The sequence below is a fragment of the Pan paniscus genome, chromosome 11 (assembly GCF_029289425.2).
Source record: "Pan paniscus chromosome 11, NHGRI_mPanPan1-v2.0_pri, whole genome shotgun sequence".
Lineage (NCBI taxonomy): Eukaryota > Metazoa > Chordata > Mammalia > Primates > Hominidae > Pan > Pan paniscus.
In genome coordinates this window covers 25,899,370-25,919,941 of record NC_073260.2, presented here as the reverse complement: position 1 = coordinate 25,919,941, position 20,572 = coordinate 25,899,370, and the positions used below count along the sequence as shown (strand labels likewise).

Below are 20,572 nucleotides of genomic sequence, written 5' to 3'. Positions count from 1 at the left end.
ATGCATGATCAAGTCAGTAGAGACGGGGTTTCACCATGTTGCTCAGGCTGGTCTCAAACTCCTGACCTCAAGCGATCCGCCTGCCTTGGCCTCCCAAAGTCCTGGGATTACAGGCGTGAGCCACTGTGCCTGGCCAAATTCATTTTTTTAGTTAAAAACATTTTACATTTTTCTGGCCATAGAAAAGTCTTTAACTTTAAAAATTTTCACCCAACCATTTGAAAACGTAAAATGCATCCTTAGCTCACCTGTTGTACAAAAACAGGCAGCCAGCCAGATTTGGTTGGTAGGCCATAGTTTGCCAACCCCTGCACTAATATGTTCACTAAATTTGAACCATTTTTGCATCTCTAGGATAAATACCAACTTGATCATGAATATACTGTTGGATTTGATTTGCTTATATTTTATTAGTATTTTTACATTTATATTCATAAGTCAGATTGGGCTATGTAGAAATTTCAAACTAGCTGTGGGGTATAGATGTATTCTATTTAGCCTTCATAACATTTTAAAACATTTTGAATGAGTTATTAATATTAACAAATTGGGAAATATTACATGGATTAAGATTGCTGGCTTTTCTTTAAAAAAAAAGCGACAAAACTGGGAGAATGTTGGCCTAGTTTCACCACATTTTAATAGATCTGCTCTATTGTGTATTTTCTTTCTTTTTTCTTTTTTTGAGACAGAGTCTTGCTCTGTTGTCCAGGCTGGAGCACAGTGGCATTATCTTGGCCCACTGCAACCTCTGCCTCCCGGGTTCAAGTGATTCTCATGCCTCAGTCTCCCGAGTAGCTAGGACTACAGGCGCACGCCACCACATCTGACTATCTTTTGTATTTTTTGCAAACATGGGTTTCACCATATTGATCAGGCTGGTCTTGAACTCCTGACCTCAGGTGATCCATCCATCTTGGTCTCCCAAAGTGTTGGGATGACAGGTGTGAGCCACTGCATCCAGCCTCTATTGTATATTTTCTATTTAATTAACTTCTATTCTTACTTTTATCTTTTACCTTTGGTCTATAGTTTTCTGTTTCTAACCTTACTTGGTTTTTGTCTTTGTCTAGCTTTCTACCTAGCGCTGACACATCTTTGTTTTTTCCTATGTTCTGAAATAGTTAAAACTACATTAGCATCATCTGTTTCTTGAAGATCTTATAGAATTAGCCTCTTAAAACTATCTGGATTTTCTATAATTTTGTCGAATAGAGTTTTGGTTTCCTTTTCTATTTTATCTATAGTTAGTGATCTATTAAAAATTTCAAACTTTTTATCAATTTTACTAATTAATACTTTCTAGAAAATCATCCAGTTCCTTTCAGATTTTCAAATTTATACAATAAGGTTGCAGTGGTTTTCTCTTATAATTTAAAATATTAGCCAGCACGGTGGTTCACGCCTATAATCCCAGCGCTGTGGGAGGCCAAGGTGTACGGTTCACTTGAGGTCAGGAGTTCGAAACCATCCTGGCCAACATGGTGAAAACCTGTCTCTACTAAAAATACAAAAATTAGCTAGATGTGGTGGCACGTGCCTGTAGTCTCAGCTACTTGGGAGGCTGAGGTATGAGAATCGCTTGAACCTGGGAGTGAGCTGAGATTTTGCCATTGCACTGCAGCCTGGGTGACAGAACGAGATTCTGTTTCAAAAAAAATAAAAAAAAAGAGGCCGGGCTCAGTGGCTCACACCTGTAGTCCCAGCACTTTGGGAGGCTGAGGTGGGCAGATCACCTGAGGTCAGGAGTTTGAGACCAGCCTGGCTAACATGGTGAAACCACCTTTCTACTAAAAATACAAAAAATTAGCTGGGCATGGTAGTGTACACCTGTAATCTCAGCTACTCGGAAGGCTGAGGCAGGAGAATTGCTTGAACCTTGGGAGGCGGAGGTTGCAGTGAGCAGAGATCGCACCACTGCACTCCAGCCTGGGCAACAAGAGAGAAACTCTCTCAAAAAAAAAAAAAATCACCTGTATATCTTGGCTTTCTCTTCCCTAAACTTGCTTATTTCTGGTTTTCTGTATACATTTTGCCAGAGGTCTATTTTACTGAACTTTTCAGAGACAAGGCTTTGGTCTTATTGTTGAAGTCTATTTTTTTGAGGATAAATTTCACCTTTAACCTTATTTCCTTTTAAAATTTTCTTCTGGCCAGGCGCAGTGGCTCATGCCTGTAATCCCAGCACTTTGGGAGGCTGAGATGGGCAGATCGCAAGGTCAGGAGATCGAGACCATCCTGGCTAACAGGTAAAACCCCGTCTCTACTAAAAATACAAAAAATTAGCCGGGCGTGTTGGCGGGTGCCTGTAGTCCCAGCTACTTGTGGGGTGCTGAGGCAGGAGAATGGCGTGAACCCAGGAGGTGGAGCTTTCAGTGAGCCGAGATTGCGCCACTGCACTCCAGCCTGAGTGACAGAGTGAGACTCCGTCTCCAAAAAAAAAAAAAAATTTTTTTTCTTCTGAATTAGCTTATTCCTCTTCTAACTTTTTGAAATGAATTTTTAGTTAAAACACTTTAAATCTTTGTTATTTTCTAAATAAATTATCCCCTTGAACTTTCTACTCTAATTCCATCGATCTGTCTTTTCTTTTTAGTTTTATATTATTTAACACCATTTAACATCTGGTAGTACAAGTTCCCTTTGTTATTATTTTTCTAAGTTTTCTTGGTTATTATTGGGCTAGAAGAGATATCTTAAAGTCACTAAGATTCTTTGAGAGTTATTGTGAAAATGCACCCAAATAAATCCATTTAGTCCCTTCTTTTCAAACTCAAGTATTCCTTATGCTTCCAGATGTAGTCAGTCTTTAAAAAAATGCCTAAAATCATTGCTCGATACTTTATTAAGTGCTTCAAATCAATCTGTATATATGAATATGGTATATATGTAGTGTATGTGTTTTGTGTGCATGTGTCTGTGTGATGTGTGCTTATATATATGCATAGGATGCATATATAATGTGTGGGGTGTGTTTGTATATGTATGTGAGGTGTGTATGTAGTGTGTTTATGTATGTGTATATGTGCATATGATGTGACTGTGTGTGTACATGGGATATGTTAAGGTATGTGTATGTATGTGTGCAGAGTGTATGATTGTTATCGTGTGTGGTATGATAATGTATGTGTGGAGTGTGTGTGCACATGTGTGAGGTGGAAGAACCCCAGGGGGTGCTAGAATGCTCAGGACATGTGAGAAAGCCAGGCTTGGTCAAACTCTCCTGCCTTCTTGGGGAAAGCAGGGCCATGATCATGAGCCTTTCTGGATGTTGCTTGTGGACAGCAGTGTGGGTTAATAGGGCCAGTCTCTCCTGAAGTGCCCTGCCCAAGCTCCCACTCACCTCTCTCCTCCATCTCTTGAGGAAAGGGTGACCGACCTGTCCTTTTAGGAAAAGGAAGCTTCCAGCACGCTACTGAGTAAAGGAGCCTTACTGGTGGTGGTGAAGGTGATACCATCAGAGGGGCCAGCTCAGGATCAGGCTGGCCTTGCAATCTTCCAACTGAATATGTTAGCTGCAGAGTGGGGCAGGAGTCAGGAGGGGACCTACAAAGCAGTAGAATCTTTGTTCCCATGACCGGGTGTAAGTGCCCAGTGTGGGCCTCGGTCTTTTCTCTCCTAGGTCACATTCAGACAGCACACCTTTGCCCAATTTTCTTTCTGGATCTCACCGTCCTGAGTGTTGTACCTGCAGGTTGCTCACAGCCTCTGGAGCCCAAGATAGTCTCCCCTTTGGGAGGAGGCTCTACAGTGGTCCCTGGCAAAGTTGTGAAGAGGTGACTATCATCTCAGGCACATCACCTTCCCTTTCCCTGTGGGCCTTCGTTTGCTGTTTCCTGAACACCATGCTTTCTAGTTCCTCCTGGGAGTGAACACACCTTGCATGGAGCATCTTCAGGCCATGGCTAACTCATGCTCCCATCTTGCTCCTGCAGGTCTGCCACGTCTCTCTGCTCAGTGTCCTGTCTACATCCTGTGGCTTGAGCCTGAGCTTGCCCATATTCCCTGGCTGGATGGAGTGGCTAAGCCCTGATATTGCTCTGCCCAGAAGAGATGAGTGGACTCAAACTTCTCCAGCCAGGAAGAGGATCACGCATGCCAAAGTCCAGGGTGCAGGTAAGTCCATCTGTCACTGGCTTGAGGCTAGGAGAGTGGACCTGCTCTTGTTAAAGGCAGTGTTCACCATGTGTGTGTGTAACCGGGGTTGGAGGGGGAGGGCGGGGTGGGGTGGGGGGGTGCAGTAAAGAGCAGGGCAGGACTTCACGAAGTGCCAGGATTCAAACAATCCTACGGCATTTATGTGATTTATCACCAGTTTGCTGATTCAGGGCTCCTTCTGCAGTTTCTGCTCCTCGCTGGTGGCCACCTGACCCTGTGGCGTTTGCTCCTTCCACCTGCTGTTGGCCATGGGGCAGATATGGAGGCCAAGGAAGAATAGGACAATGGCGTTTGGGGCAGAGAGGCCTGGGTTCAAATTTCAGCTCTGCCTATTCCTAGCTCTGCAAACCTTGGGCATGTCACCTGTCTTCTCTGCCTGAGGTTCAGATTTCTTCCTGGTAAATTGGGGCTAATACTTATTAGACTTACCGTGAAGATTAACTGAGATGATGTGTGTAAATTGCCCAGCTCAGCTCAGCCTCTGGCATCTGGTACTCAACACATAACTCTTCTCTCCACTTTCTGTCTTGCATCTCCCCATCTTATTTTTGAGTGGATCACTGAACCACAAATATCCACTTGGCGATGAAGTCTGGGGAACAGGGACAAATACCAACACTTCCCATTTTTAGATTTACACGAGACTAACAGCTTTCCTTCCCACAGTGGCAACAGAGATTTGCAGAGCAGATGTCTTGGTGTGAAACTGCTACGAGGAGGTGTCCTGTAAATGTTTGCTGACAAAGCAGCAAAGCAGGGTTTGACCTTCCAGCTCTGCCTCCCCGCACCAGGCTGGGGGATTCACCCACCCCACTCCGTTTCCTGTGCGTTCCTCTTTCTCAGAGGCTGTGGGCCTGTCCTGCTGTCCGATGGCATCAGGCTGTGGGACGGGGGGCCATCAGGTTGGTTGGAGCAAGCTGCTCCCATCCGGACCTGTGTCAGGCAGCACTTGTTCAAGAGGAGGCTCAAGAGAGTGATCCAGGATGCAGGGTTTGGGAAGAGGATGCAGCTTGGTGGGGGGCGACCTGTCCAAGTGCAGAGAACACTTTTCCAAACCTCACTGCCCTGGGCCATCGGGTGCTCCTTTGCCTTTGCTTGGATCTAATGATTATAGGCCTGAGCTTCAACGCAGGTTATAAACCCGACTAATTGCTGGTCTAGGAGAGCTGGACGAGGAGGCCAAGCCTGCCCAGAGTGGGCACCCCGGACTGGGGCTTCTCGTGGGACTGGCATTTCCAACCGGGAGCGCGGTGCTGGGGCCGGGATCCCCGGGGTGGCCGCACCGTCCTGCTGGCTCCTTGGGTGGCTGCCGTCGCTGCTCAGCGCGGGTCGGCGGCGCCTCCTCCCCCACCCCGGCCCAGCTCTGCTCCGGCAGGTGGAACTCTCCCCATTCAAACCCGCGCGGGCCAATCAGGGCCGGGCGCGCCCGGGCCGTTCCAACGCGCGGGGCAGCCCTACCTCCCGCTCGCGCTCCTCCCGCCCTGGAGACTCCGGTGCAGGGGGCGGTGAGCCTGCTGCCTCGGTTACTGGGGAGCAACACAGCCGCCTCGGGTTGCAGACGCTCCTGTCCGGGTCGCAGTGGGACGCCATGGAGCGCTCCCTGCACCGCGTCTCCCTCGGGAGCCGGCGTGCCCACCCGGACTTGTCCTTCTACCTCACCACCTTTGGTAAGTGCCCGCTGGGGCTGGCGGCAGGGGCTGCTTCACCCTGCTCCCAGCGCCCAGAAACGCAGCCCCTCGTGGTGACAGGGGAGGCTGGGAGCAGGTGCTCTTTCTATCTAGGGGCACCTTCTCTGGCCCCTTTCTCCTGTGACTGCCCAGGAGGGGCTCAGGGCACAGGCTCAGTCCAAGCAAGCTGCTGGACACCACCTGCTGCCCGGCCATGAGTGCCAATTGCGGTTGGTTCTGCCTCACTTGGCTGGAATAATCACGCTCTGGTTAATCTTTCAGAGACCTGGGTTGTCACCACTGAGTTTCTCATTAGCAAGCAGCTCAGGTTAAATCAAGGTCTTGTTATAGCAACTGGAGATCTCATTCACCCACTTTCCTTTGGCTCAGGGAGCGGACAGGTGCTGGGCCCTTTGGCCCTGCTGCCTTGTGGGGAGGCTGCAATTTGACTTTGTTGGGTATCTGAGCCACAGTGGAGATGGGAGAATTCTCTCCTCCAAGAAAGAACAATCCCTTAGGAGGGTCCCAGGGCTGCCTCAGGGTTTGAGGTGGAAAGAAGTGAACAGTAGGCTTCACTCCCAAGCCCCTAAGTAGCTGACTGAGTTCCCCCAAATAACAGCTGGGTGGCAGCTGCCCAAAGGCCTGGGCAAACCTGGCGTTCCTGGTAGCCATAGTAAAGGTAACAACCCTACCCTTGAGGGTAACCCTTCATTTCCTCACTGGTCCTGCAACTCTCTGTGGAGAGGGGTTATTTTTCCTCTGTGAAGACTTGAAACCAAGAGATCTTCCATGAGCCAGTGGCAGAGTTCGTAGGTGAGCTCAAGCTTTCCAGAGATGACCTGTCCAGCGCATTTTTGTTTGAACTTGCATAGAATTTCCTTCTAAAGGTTGGGGCTGTTACTGAAACATTACTGGACATTGCCCAGCTTTCAAAGACAGAGTGCCCAAGGAGTTTGGTCCCTCCCTGGGGTTCCTGGCTCTTCTGTTTTCAGGCTTACTCCTGCTCAACATACTTGGTTTTCCACAACCTGCTTTTTTTCCTTAGGGGTAGAGGGAATGATGGAAGAGCAGTGGCTTGGCCTCTGAAATTGCCTGACGTCTGGCAGCAGGAATTCACTGGTCTAGTTGGTGGACGATAAAGGGCAATTAACTAGCCATCATTTGTTGAGAACTTACCATTGCCATTCCTTATGCCAAGTGTTTTACCTGCATTATCTCACTTAATGCCCCAGCCTAGGAGGCAATTCCTGCTAACCCCATTGGGATGCAGGGCTCTGTGAGACAAGGGTGGTTTCCAGGATGATCTGTATTGGCTGGGGTAGGAGTGGTCAGGAAAGGGTGTCAGGGAGCTGTGAGGCCCTCTTACCTTAGCTGTGTCCTGATTAAAAAGTAAAAATATGTTTGCTTTTTTCCTCCTTATTATCATGGTTATATGTGTTTACTGCTGAAAACTTAGTGAAAAGAAGAAAGTGAAAATCACTTGTAATCTGACTTCCCAGGGAGACCACTGTTAACTTTCTGATTTATATCCTCCCAGGCTTATTTCCACACCTATTTCTGTGTGTGTGTGTGTGTGTGTGTGTGTGCATGTGTGTATTTAGGGGTCAAATTTCAACACAATTGAGATCAAGTTTGTATGGACAATTTTGTAACCCATATGTTTTCCTTAGTGGCCTGATGTGAATATTTCCTTGCATTGGTCCATGTTCTTCTATTAGATTAATCTGCCTGCCAGATCTGGGAAGCTGAGGAGGGTTCAGGCCCAGCAGGGAGTGGATCTTCCTGCCCAGCCATGGCCTCAGGGCTGAGTCTGATGGGTATCAGGGAAGGCTGCTGCTTGAACAAGTGACTGTGACCTGAGTGTGCAGGAGGCAGACAGGAGCCTGGGTGGGGTGGGAAGCCACCTGCTCTTATTCGTGCAGGCTCCTCTCACATCTCTCTGAGGATGCTTATGAGAGCATTTGAGAAATTCTCTCCTGTTTCCTGCACTGGCTCTGTTTCCCTGGGTGCCATTTGTCGTGGTGCCCCTCTTTCAGGCTGCTGATTTTCTTTATCCACTGTGATCTTCACTGATCTGCTTATGAGCAAAGATTCCTATCAGTGGTTTCCAAACCCAGCCAAATATCAGAAGCATGTGGGGAGCCTGTTAAAAATACACAGACTCCTAGAATCTTCTTCTGGAGACTCTAGTTTAATAGGTCTGGGGTGGAGCCTGAGAATATGAACACTTAAGAAGCCATAGAGCATTCAGACTGTCATCCAGGTTTGGAAGCTATGGATTCAGAGCCAGTTTTGGTAGCAATCGGGACCACTTTTACAGTGAAGGTTTTGGCTAAGTTTTTCTCAGTTCACTGGCCTTTCCTTAGCATAGTAGGTAGCCCCTGGCCTTCTACTGTGAGCTTTGCCTTGGTAGAACCAGATGAAGATGTTGCTTAGCTGGTAGTTTCCTGAGCACAGACATGTAAAGGGAGCATAATCATCTATGGAAATATAAAGAGACAAAACTGTTTTGATGAGAATTCCCTTCGGGGAGAGTACTGCATGATATATGTATTTGTGTGTACACATGAACACAACCCCTTGTCCCCCAAAAGGAGTATGTTCAAGTGACATTAATTGAAGGACACTGCGTTCTGAGGAGGTGGCCTTACTTCAGGGGAAGGGAGTAGGCAAGCTGAGGCTAGGACCCAACTACTCTAGAGGGATTTTTTTTTTCTTTATTGTGAAAAGTGATGTAATTTGAAGTCATTATAGGTATACATAATATTTTTCTCCAGGATTATATATTTTATTTTGATTAGGATATATGCTGATTTTTCTTGTAACAGCTTTATTGAAATATAATTCAGATATATACAATTCACTCATTTAAACCATACAATTCAATGGTTTTTAGTATATTCACAGAGATGTGTAACTATTGTCACAATTTCAGAACATTTTCATTCCCTCAAAAAGAGACATTATGCTCTTTAGCTTGTACCGTCCTCCCTTGTCCCGAGCCCAAAGCAATTGCTAATCTATTCTCTCCCTCTGTAGATTTGCCTGTTCTGGACATTTCATATAAATGGAATCGTATTTTTTTTTTTATGACTGACTTCTTTCACTTAGCATAATGTTTTCAAGTTTAATCCATGTTGTAGCAGATATCATACTCCATTCATTTTTATGGCTGAGTAGTATTCATTGTATGGCTATACCACATTTAAAAAATTTATTCATCTGGTGATGAATATTTTGGCTGTTTCTCCCTTTTGACTATTATGAATAATACTGCCATGAACATTTGTGAACAAGTTTTTGTGTGGACAAATGTTTTCATTTCTCTGCATATACACACAGTATATACCTAGGAGTAGATTTGCTGAGTCCTATGGTAACTCTGTGTTTAACTATTTAGGGAACTACCAAACTCTTTTCCAAAGTAGGTGTATCATTTTATGTTCCCATCAGCTGTGTATATGGGTTTTGGTTTTTCCACATTCCTTACCAACACTTGTTATTATCTGACTTTTTAATTCTAGCTATCCTAGTGGGTGTGAATTGATATTCACTATAGTTAAGATTTGCATTTTCCTGATGACCCGTGATGTTGAACATTTTTTCATGTGCTCATTATTTATATATCTTCTTTGGAGAAGAATGTATTCAGATCTTTTGTTCATTTTAAAATTGGGCTTTTTGTCTTGTTATTATTGAGTTGTAAGATTTCTTTATATATTCTAGATGCAAGCTCCTTAACCGATATATGATTTGCAAATATTTTCTCTCTATCTGTGGGTTTTTTTCACTTTCTTGATAGTGTTCATTGAATCCCAAACTTTTTTTGGGGATGGGGTCTTGTTTTGTTGCCCAGGCTGGAGTTCAGTGGCATGATCATGGCTCCTCTTTGACCATGCAGCCTCAACCTCCTGTGCTTAAGCGATCCTCCCACTTCAGCCTCCTGAGTAGCTGGTACTACAGACGTGCACCACCATGCCTGGCTAATTTTTCTTATGTAAAAAAAATTTTTGTAGAGATGAGGTTTCCCTATGTTGCCCAAGCTAGTCTTGAACTCATGGACTCAAGCGATCTCCTGCCTTGGCCTCCCAAAGTGCTGGGATTATAGGCATGAACCACTGTGTCCAGCCAGAACCCCAAACATTTTTAATTTTGATGAAGTTCAATTTACTTTATCTTTTGTTACTTGTACTTTGTGTTATATCTCAGAATTCGCTGCCAAATCTAAGGTTCTGTCAGTTACCAAGAGATTTACCTGTATGTTTTCTTCTAAGAGTTTTATAGTTTTGGCTCTTATATTTAGGTCTTTGATCCACTTTGAGTTAATTTTTGTGTATGGTATGAGGTAAGAGTTCAACTTCATTGTTTTGTGTGGCTATCCAGTTGTCCCAGTACCATTTGTTGAAAATACCATTATTTCTCTATTGGATGATCTTGGTACCTTTACTGAAAATCAATTGCCCATAAACCCACAGCTTATTTCTAGGCTTTCAATTCTATTCCATTGATCTATCTGCCTATTATCATTCCAGTATCATACTGTCTTGATTACTGTTGCTTTGTAGTACATTTTGAAATCAGGTTGTGTAAATCCTCCGATTTTGTTCTTCTCTTTCAAGATCATTTTGGCTGTCCTGGGTCCCTTGAATTTCCATATGAATTTTAGGCATAATATTTTATATAGAAAATAAAAAAACTCAAGTTCACAAAAATGTTGGATAGATAGTTTTAAAATATCATCTTGAAGGGATACCAACTTATTAGTTTGACTGATGAAGCGAATTATTAATTTACCTGGGGTCTCTGAACCAAATTTTAACTTGCTTGGGATCTCTAGTCACCTGGATATGGTGAGTGGTCAGGAGAGAGAACAGGTTGCCTTTTCTGCAGGGTATCTGGGTCTGGAGATGGTGGGCAAGCTGGACATGTTCTGAGGTCTGCAGGTGGCTGTGGACATTGGGTGACAAAATGCACCTCTCTTTAGAAATGCCAGCCCCCTGTGAACCTACAAAATGAAAGCTGTCAGGAGCAGCTCTAAATGTAGGCTCGAGAGGACTGCCTGGAGTCACTGATTTGCCATAGGGAAGTTGGGAAGATGGGGTTCTGGAGGCAGAGTAGACTTAGGAGTGTCATTGATTTGCTCAGCATTTTTTTTTTTTTTTTTTTTTTTTTGCCTCATGTTTGTTGTGTTGGTACAATGTTAGCTGGGGCCTGTTTCACTCCTTTCTCTGCCTCCCTTTAGAAGCCATGGAGATAAATAATTCATTTTCTGTAGTGAGAGTGAAGCTTGGGAACAGATGTCAGCCAGCTGCGTGGTGTGTTGGGTAGTGCACGGTCAGGCCCTGAACTGGAGGCCTTCAATGTGTCCCTGCCAGCTGCCCCTGGCTGGCACGTGTTTCCAGTCCCGCTGCTCTGAGCCTGGGAGATTCCCTGGCATGGTTGGGGAAACCTATCCAACTGTTTCTCAGGAGCTCATCATTTGCTGGTCATACTCCTCAGCATTTATTGGCTTTTCTGTCATTCAGAGTCCAACTGCTCGGGAGCTTTCAGAAATTCCTCAAAGTTTCTGGCCCATAAATAGCCCTTTGTCCTCTTTTCCCATTCTGCTTTGTGTGTTCTTCTTAAACATTTAAAAAAGTTTGAAATATTATACAGACAGACAGAAAAGTGTCCCCCCAATAATGTGCAATCCAGTGACTTATCACAAAAAAATACCTTTGTAACTTTCACCAGAGTCAAAAATTGAACATTTCTAGTATTTAGAAGACTCATGTTGATAATGCAGTTTTTTTCTTTATCATTTACTTCAAAATATTTTCTAATTTTCATTGTCATTTCTTTTTCAATCCTTGGGTTAGTTAGAAATATATTTCTAAATTTCTAAATATTGGGGATTTTCTGGTAATATTTTTATATTTACTTTGCATTTTAGTCAGAGAATATACTCTCCATCCTTTTAATTCCTTGAAATTAATCAAAATTTACTTGATGCCTCAGCATACAGTTGTTTTTTTTTTTTTTGTCGTTGTTGTTGTGAGACTGAGTCTCACTCTGTCACCAGGCTGGAGTGCAGTGGCGCAATGTAAACTCACTGCAGCCTCCCCTTCCTGGATTCAAGCAATTCTCCTGGCTCAGTCTCCCATGTAGCTGGGATTACAGGCACCCACCACCATGCCTGGCTAATTTTTGTATTTTTAGTAGAGATGGGGTTTTACCATGTTGGCCAAACTGGTCTCGAACTCCTGACCTCAGGTGATCCACCTGCCTTGGCCTCCCAAAGAGAGTCAATTTTTATAAATGTTCTTTGTGTACTTGAAAAGGATTCTGCAGCAGTTGGGTGCAGTGTTCTTTGTGTATGTCAAGTTTAGGTCAAGTTTGCTCTTTATATTGTTCAAATATTCTGTATCCTTGTTGATTTTTCCTGTTTTCTCTGTCAGTTACTAAGAGAGGTGTATTAGAATTCCCACTGTGATTGTAAATTTGTCTATTTCCCATTGCAGTTCTGTCAGTTTTTCCTTTACATATGTTGAAGCTATGTTAACAACATACAGATTTAGAATTATTATCTTTCTGGTGTGCTGAAATTTTTATTATGAAGTCTATTATTGTTATGAAGTCTTCTTTATTTCTAGTAGGTATAAAGTCTAATTTTCCTGATATTAACATAGCTACCCATGCTTCTTTCAGTTAATATTTGCCTGACATATCTTTTTCCATCCTTTTTCTTTCAACCTTTTTGGATCTACATTGTAGGTGTGCTGTGTCTGCTGCAAAGAACAGGCACATGGCTGGGAGTGGTGAGTGGCCCATGCTTATAATCCCAGCACTTTGGGAGTCCAAGGCAGGAGAATCACTCAAGCCCAGAAGTTCGAGACCAGCATGGGCAACATAGTGAGAGATCATCTCTACAAAAAATAAAAAAATTAGCTGGGCATGATGGTGTGCACCTGTGGTCCTAGCTACTTGGGAGGCTGAGGAAGGAGGATCACTTGAGCCTAGGAGGTCAAGACTACAGTGAGCTGTGATTGTGATACTGTACCCTAGCCTGGGTGTCAGAGTGAGACCCTGACTCAAAACAAACAAACAACAAACAAACAGTATAGGCAGAGAGTTGTTGTTATTATTATTATTTTCTTCTCAATGCAGACCTAGGATGATATTTTCCTTCAAAAAATCTTTGTTCGTTTGTCAGGTGCCTAGGGTCACTGGGTTAGTCTTAATTCAGTGTTGGGACTGAGAGTACTTGAAATCGAGCTGTAGTCCCTGGAGTAGCTGTGTCTGATTACAGTTCACTCTATTCCTATGGAGCAACCCTTCAGGGTCCCTATGCAAAAGGTGGGGCTCAGAAGAACCCTGCTTCTTGGTGGGCCCTGGTCCCTAGTTCCTATTCCTCTAGCCCTGAGAAGCAGGCAGAAACTCACTCAGCCTCTTGATCTCTCAATCAGCCCTCTGGAATTTGAAAACACCCCAGGAGAAAATTAGCCCAGAAAAACACTAGGTTTCCTTCTAGAGTCCTCCATTCCCCTAGATCCTGCCTGGTAGCTCCTCTCTCTCTTGTTGTTTATCTAAGAAGATGCTTTAACATATTTTGTTTAGCATTTCTAGTTTTCCTCAGTGGATCTGTCATCCCAGAAATGGAAGTCCCCTACATATATTTTCTAAGCTTTTTTGAGTTGGTTTTTGTTTTTTTTCCCTCCCTTTCTGCCTCTCTCCCTCCTTTTCTCCTCCCTCCCTGCCTCTTCCGTCCCTTCCTCCCCTCCCCGCTCCCTCTCTCCATCCCTCCTTTCTTTCTCCCTGCCTGCCTGCCTACCTGCAGTTGTCCGAGCAGGCATTACTGGGGCTGGAGGGTCCCTTTCCAAGATGGCTCATTCACATGGCTCTCAGCAGGAGGCCTCAGTTCCTTGCTACCTGTAATTAGGAGGCTTCTGTTTCTCATTGCATGGACCTCTTCGTAGGATTGCTTGAGCTTCCTTATTATGTGGCAGCTGGCTTCCTTCTAGGCAAGTGACACAAAAATGAAAGCAAGAAAGAACTCCCATAAAAAGATGAGTAACCCAGCTCAAAAATGGGTAAAGGATTTGAATAGACATTTTTTTCCAAAGAAAAATGGCTAACAGCATGTGAAAAAATACTCAATGTCATTAGTTATCAGGGAAATGCAAATCAAAACCACAATGAGATACTATCATACTAGAATGACTATAATAAAAAAAGAGCCAATAACAGGTGTTGAAGAAGTTGAGGGGAAATTGGAACCCTTGTACACTGCCGGCCGGAATGTCAAATGGTGCAACCACTTTGGAAAAGTTTGGCGGTTCCTCAAACAATTAAATGTAGAGTTTCCATTTGACCCAGCAATTCCACTCTTAGGTATAAATCCAAGAGGAATGAAAACACATGCTCACACAAACATATGTACACACACACATGTTCATAACGGCATTATTCATAGTAGCCAAAAAGTCGAAATAACCTGAAATATCCATCACCAGATGAGTGGATAAACAAAATGTGGTATATCCATACAATGGAATATTATTTGGCCACAAAGGGACTAAAATACTGATACGTGCTACAATATGGGTGAACCTTGAAAACATTATGCTAAGTGAAAGAAGTCAATCACAAAAGACCATGCATTGTGTGATTCTATTTACATAAGTATCCAGAATAGGCAAGTCCTTAGAGACAGAAAGCAGATTAGTGGTTGACAAGGGCTGAGGGGAGAAGGGAATAGGGTGTGACTGCGAAAGAGTATGGGATTTCTTTTAGGGGAGGATGAAAATGTTCTAAAATTAGATAGAGGTGATTGATTACAGAATCCTGTGAATATACTAAAAGAAAATTACATGCTTTAAATTGGTGAAGTGTGGCCGTGCACGGTGGCTCAATCCCAGCACTTTGGGAGGCTGAGGCGGGTGGATCATCTAAGGTCAGGAGTTCGAGAGCAGCCTGGCCAACATGGTGAAACTCTGTCTCTACTAAAAATACAAAAAATTAGCCAGGTGTGGGTGGTGCATGCCTGTAATCCCAGCTACTCAGGAGGCTGAGACAGGAGAATAATTTGAACCTGGGAGGCAGAGGTTGCAGTGAGTTGAGATCATGTCATTGCACTCCAGCCTGGGCGACAGAGTGAGACTCCATCTCAATAATAAACAAAACCGATGAAATGTGTGATATGTTAATTATATCCCAATACAGCTGTTAAAAAAGAAGGAACTAATAATACCTTTAATATCCTAATGTTGAAAGTCATCCACTGTCATTTCTACCACATTCTATTTGTTAGAAGCAAGTCACTAAGTCCAGCCCATGTCTGAAGGGAGGAACTAGGCTTCACCTCTCGAAAGGAAGAGTATCAAAGACTTTGTGGACAAATTTTAAACCCATCATAGGTATAGAGAGGCTAACAGTGGGGGCCCTGGACTGCCTAAATGCAAACCCCAGCTCTGCCACTTACTGGCTGTGTGATTTGGACAACCTGTTTTAGCTATTTTCTTTTTTTTGAGTTGGGGTCTCACTCCGTTGCCCAGGCTGGAGTGCAGTGGTGTGATCATGGCTCACTACAGCCTCAACCTCCTGGGCTCCAGTGATCCTCCCACCTCAGCCTCCTGAGTAGCTGGGACTACAGGTACACACCACCACGTCTGGCTAATTTTAAAAAAACGTTTTTGGAGAGACAGAGTCTTGCTATGTTGCCTAGACTGGTCTCAAACTCCTGGCCTCAAGTGATCATCCTGCCTCAGCCTCCCAAAGTGTTGGGATTACAGGTGTGAGCCACCATGCCCAGCCAACCTGTTTACCTCTTAATAATCTTCAGCTTCCTTGCCTGTAAATTGGGATAAAAGTAGTAACCATTTCACGGAGTTATCGTGAGGAGTAAAAGAAATAAAAAGCTTATAGTAAAGTGCTGAGTACCTAGTAAACATCTAAGAAACATTGACTATGTTCTCTCCATGTGTGTGCCTAGCCTGGTAGTTCACTATGGCCCTGAACTCTGGGTTGAGATGTGTGTGAATCCTGTAGGATGTTTGGATCTGAGCCCCACAGGACTGCTAGTGGTGTTATGGTCCAGCCAAGATTAGATGCTGACTGCAGTAGATTCAGGAGTTTTATTTTACCAGCTTGCCCAGGACGGACCTAGAATCCCTTGTGAGTGATCCATGGGAATCTAAATTATCAAGAGACCTGAATGCTAATTTATTAGTTTATGCTGAAAAATAGAATTTCTGAGTAGACTAGAAGACTTATGCTGGCCAGAGCAATCTCTTTATGTAAGGAAAAAGAGCTTGGGAAACTACATTAATATCAGCTTTCACAGGAAGCAGAGAGGCCAGGGGATTGAACTGACCCATCACAATTTTTATGCCAGCGCTGTGTGTCCTATGTCCTCACCTTCGCAAACCAGGGCCACTTTTTTGAATGGAACTCAAGGTTCTCCTTCTTTTAACACAGTAGCCATGGGAAATTCTCCTGGGTTATGTCCATAGAGCTGTGTGGCTGCCTGTTTCCCAGCGCCACTGCAGCCTACCATTTCTCCCTTAGATCAAGCAGGCAGTGAAATTGGTAAACACATGCTTAACCGTTTCTGAGCCTGGATCAGGGCTGGGGTGTGGATGAGGCAGCTGAAGACCACAGAGAGAGGGCGTGCCTGGCATCTGGCTGGGCGCCCTCCCTCCTGCGAGGAAGACTTGAGTACAGACGTGTCCTCATAAATGGAGGGGAAATCTGTGGATGTTAGCGGCTGGCTAGGCTCCATGTAGACCCAACTGCCTTCATATGTTTGTCTGGATATCATCACCCTTCCTGTAGCTTTTAACATGTGACAGTTCTTAAATGGGCAGCGGCTTCTGGGGTGAATTGGATTTTAGGATGCCTGCTGCTTCATGCTAGCCAGGCAAGTCCATCACAGATGTATTCTCTGCACATCTCAGGGTGGCATGGGCTCCCACTGGGACACATTCCGGCTGATCCCTGAGTCTAGCAAAGGTGTGCAGTCCCCATCTACTTCCTTTATTTTCTGAGTATGTCTCTTTCTGACTGTGGCCTGTGGGTTAGAGTTCATCTGTGGTTCTCTACTGAGTATTGTCTGCCAGACTGAATTTATTTGGCTGGTGTCCACATCCATTTAAAAGTGCCCAGTAAGTCTGAGCCCTTCAAGTCCTGTGCCCAGCAGAATTTGGGTTTGTTGCCTTTTCCAGGCTTTCTGAAGCTCATTCCCATCCAGTATTTTTCCTGCCATATGGGGCCCTGTCTATTCTCCCTTTGGCTCTGGGCCCTGGTACACACTTGCAGCCTCTCTGGGCATCCATCACCACCACCTTTTGCACATAGTGTTGGTGCCCAACTGCGATCTCATGGGAACAGGGGACATGCCCTGTCCAAAGGCCCTGCCCAACCTCGATGAGGATGACCTCAAGCCCTTTAGCCTGACTGCTCCCTGAGTCTAGGGAGGAATGGGGAGTGTTGAAAAACACAGAGGTGTAGGAGCAAGAATATTATTGGGAAAAGTTTTAGGTTTTTGTTTTTTGAGACAGGGTCTGGCTCTATCATCCAGGCTGGAGTACAGTCGTGCAATCATAGCTCACTACAACTTCAACCTCTTGGGCTCAAGGAATCCTCCTGCCTCAACCTCCCAAGTAGCTGAGACTACAGGCACGCACCACGGTGCCCGGCTATTTTTTTAATTAATTTTTTGTAGAGAAGGGCTCTTGCTGTATTGTCCAGGTTGGTGTCAAACTCCTGGACTCAAGCAATCCTCCCACCTCAGCCTCCCAAAGTGCTGGAATTACAGGCATGAGCCACCACACCCCACAAAGACAAGTTTTTAAAGGAACAAGCAAATTTCAGAACAATACATAGGGTATGTGTGGAGGGAGGTTGGGTAGGGGGGTGTTCTGAAAGGATGCCAAATTAGCTGGTGCCTTGGTGAGCTGAAGACTCCAGGGATTCAGCCCTACTTCCCCTTCACCTGGAGGTTTCTTTCTCTAGATTGGAGACATTTCTAGGAGGCTGCCCTCTATTTTTTTTCGTTTTCTTTTTTTTCCTTTGAGACAGGTCTCACGCTGTTCCCCAAGGTCCAGGCTGGGATTGCAGTGGTGTCATCATGGTTCACTGCGGGCTCAACCTCCTGGATTCAAGTGGTCCTCCCACCTCAGCCTCCCAAGCAGCTGGGACTATAGGATGTGCCACTATGCCCAGCTAACCTCTTGGTTTCTTGAGAAAAGCTGTGGCACCTGGTGCTGTCCCCGATGGTTCTCTCTACCTCTGAATCTGAAGGTTGTGTTGGCAAACGCAGTGGTCACAGTAGAGGAGGTGCATGCTAGAGGGCTGTGGGTGTTCCAGAAGACTGTGCACAGGAAAGAGTGCTGGAGTGGGGGTAGAGTTCTAATCTCCAGCTCTGGATTCTCTGGGCCCAGAGCAAATCACCTTCCATCTCAGGCATGACCGTTCTGGCTACAAAATGAGGAGACTGGACAAGATGACTTCAGGGGCCTGTGTGTCAGACATTTGGTGGAGTAGCATGATGGGGGGAAGGAGGGGACAGGCATGGCCGAGGGAGGGATCTTGTGAACTGGGGCAGGTGTGTCCTGGCCTGGGGAGCCTGGAGTCTGGTCTGCTGGGTTTGGTTTCTCTGCTGTAACAGGGTACAGGGCACCCTGGCCTTCCTGAGAAGCCCCTGGCTGGCAGGGCCTGGAACGGGAGCGGTGCAGTGTGGTGCAAACTCATCTCAATCCCGAGTCAGCCTTTGCCCCTGGGCCTTTGTCAGCCTCCAGCTTCTCACTTGGCCTTGCCCAAGTCCCTGTCCTAGCCACTGGGCTGTGAGCCCTGTGAGGGCAGGCACCTGCCCAGCCTCGTGCAGATGCCCAGCAAATATTTGCTAAATGGAATTAGTGACCATTTGTGTCTGGAGATTTCCTGATCCTGACTTCTGGGCAAAGGGCCACTGTTAGTTAGGTGATAGGTGTTGTGGAGCACAGGGGTTCCTGTGGCTTTCGGATCCAAGCATGTTTGTGCCAGAGCTGGCTTTGCACAGGTAGTAGTTTCAGAAAAAATGTTTCATGTTAAACATAGGTGTCTTTGAGTTGGTGAAATTCAACCCATGACTGCGGGCTTCGTTTGCCTGTTTCCAAACCTCTCTCTCTCCCACCCCACACTAGATTGGGCACAGTTTTCATAGGTTTCTCAGCTCTAGGGAGCCACAATGAAGTAATTGCTCAGACTTTGAGATAATGATACCGTCAGTTCTCCCGGCGCCTTTCATCCAAGGAGTCCTCCTCACCTGCCAGCATTATCTGATCACAGCTTGGAGAGTGCCATAACCCCTGTTATTAGCTCTCCTCACATCCATGGCCACTGTGGTCCTGAAAGAAGAGGGCAGTTAGGGCTGGAACTGAAACAGGATTCCTGGGCTTCTGAGATCTGGGTCCTGGACAGGAGAACAGCAGATATTTCTGATGGATGATGGGCTGGACCAGGGTTTGCAGGAGCCTGAATTGCTTGGGACTGAAGCTTAACCACCAGAAGTATGAGGGTCAAGTGATGTCTGGGTCACAGTGATTGGTGGACTTATGCAGAGTTAGGAGACATGAAGGGTTCTCCAAACCTGTTCTCTAACCAGAAACAAAGCAAAGCCCCAGCCGCCAGCCTAGTTTCAAGAGGCATGTCCAGAGCTGGCCAGAGGGGATGATGAGGGGATGTCTCACTGTGCTGTGAGGGATTGTGGAAGGACTTTGGAGTTCAGGTCTAGAGGAAAGAGCCCAGAGAATGCAGAACTAGATCCGGGCAATGAAAGTTACCGAGAGGCCACTGTTGGCTTAGTATAAGATGCAGCATTGAACAATCAGAGCTCTTTCAAAAGGGAAAGGGCTCCCACCGCAGGAAGCAAGCTCCCCATTGCTACAGGTGACTGGGCAGAGGGAGGGCACAGCTAGCTAGGGTTGTCACAGATGGAGCCATGCCTGGGCTTTCTGGTAGACGGCCCTGCCCTGCTTTCTGATGTCTCCAGTGCCTGTCCATGGGGTGGACTGAGTTCAGCAGCTTTTTGAGGTCCCAGGGAAAGTCTACTGGACTGAGAGAAACATTTTCGATGTCACCGAGGAAGAGGAGTGTGACCCTCTCTCTCTTCTCTGTCTTGGCTGGAGGCCATTGGGTGTCTGTGAGGATGACCTGAAGTTTTGTCCTGTTTTTTCTTTTTTTAAAAAATTTAAACAAAAATGGGAAAAGCCAGGGGATAAACCTCACCCGGCCACTCATTCTTGTCCTGCCTTCCAGCCCCGTCCTTCTGTTCTCTTTACGTGTCCCCTCTCTCCCTGTTCTCCTCCCTTCCTCCCTGCTCTTTCTCTTCCTCCCCTCCTTTCTCCTGCCTCTTTCCTTCTTCCTTTGTTTCCTCTTTCCTTTCTTTTTAATTATAGAAGTGCTATAGTTCGTGGATATATTTGAATTATTAAAACAACAATTGTGATAGATTGAAATTCCTCTTGACTACCCTCCTCCAATTCCTAGTCTGTTCTCTAGCAGGGATCACTGTTTTTAATTTGGCATCCTTTCAGAACCCTCCCTCCCCCGCCAGATACATACCCTATGTATTGTTCTGAAATTTGCTTGTTCCTTTAAAAACTCGTCTTTATGGGGCGTGGTGGCTCATACCTGTAATCCCAGAACTTTGGGAGGCTGAGGTGGGAGGATCACTTGAGCCCAGGAGTTTGAGACCAAGCTGGATAACACAGCAAGACCCCTTCTGTACA

The 20,572-nt window shown here is 45.5% G+C and overlaps 1 protein-coding gene across 6 annotated transcripts in view; it reads left to right on the top strand.

The window, feature by feature from the left end:
- Positions 1 to 20,572, top strand: part of RGS3 (regulator of G protein signaling 3) — a 154,019-nt gene that overhangs the window by 13,105 nt on the left and 120,342 nt on the right. For 4 of the 6 annotated variants that reach the window (XM_055117211.3, XM_055117212.3, XM_063594256.1 and 1 more), the window contains 2 exons: positions 2,158 to 2,249; positions 3,936 to 4,116. In XM_055117211.3, the coding sequence (XP_054973186.1) occupies positions 4,014 to 4,116 (103 nt within the window). In that variant the 5' untranslated portion in view covers positions 2,158 to 2,249; positions 3,936 to 4,013. Of the gene's footprint in view, positions 1 to 2,157; positions 2,250 to 3,935; positions 4,117 to 5,603; positions 5,826 to 20,572 lie in introns of those variants that run through there. The other 2 variants (XM_008958561.3, XM_008958566.7) reach the window with 2 other exon arrangements.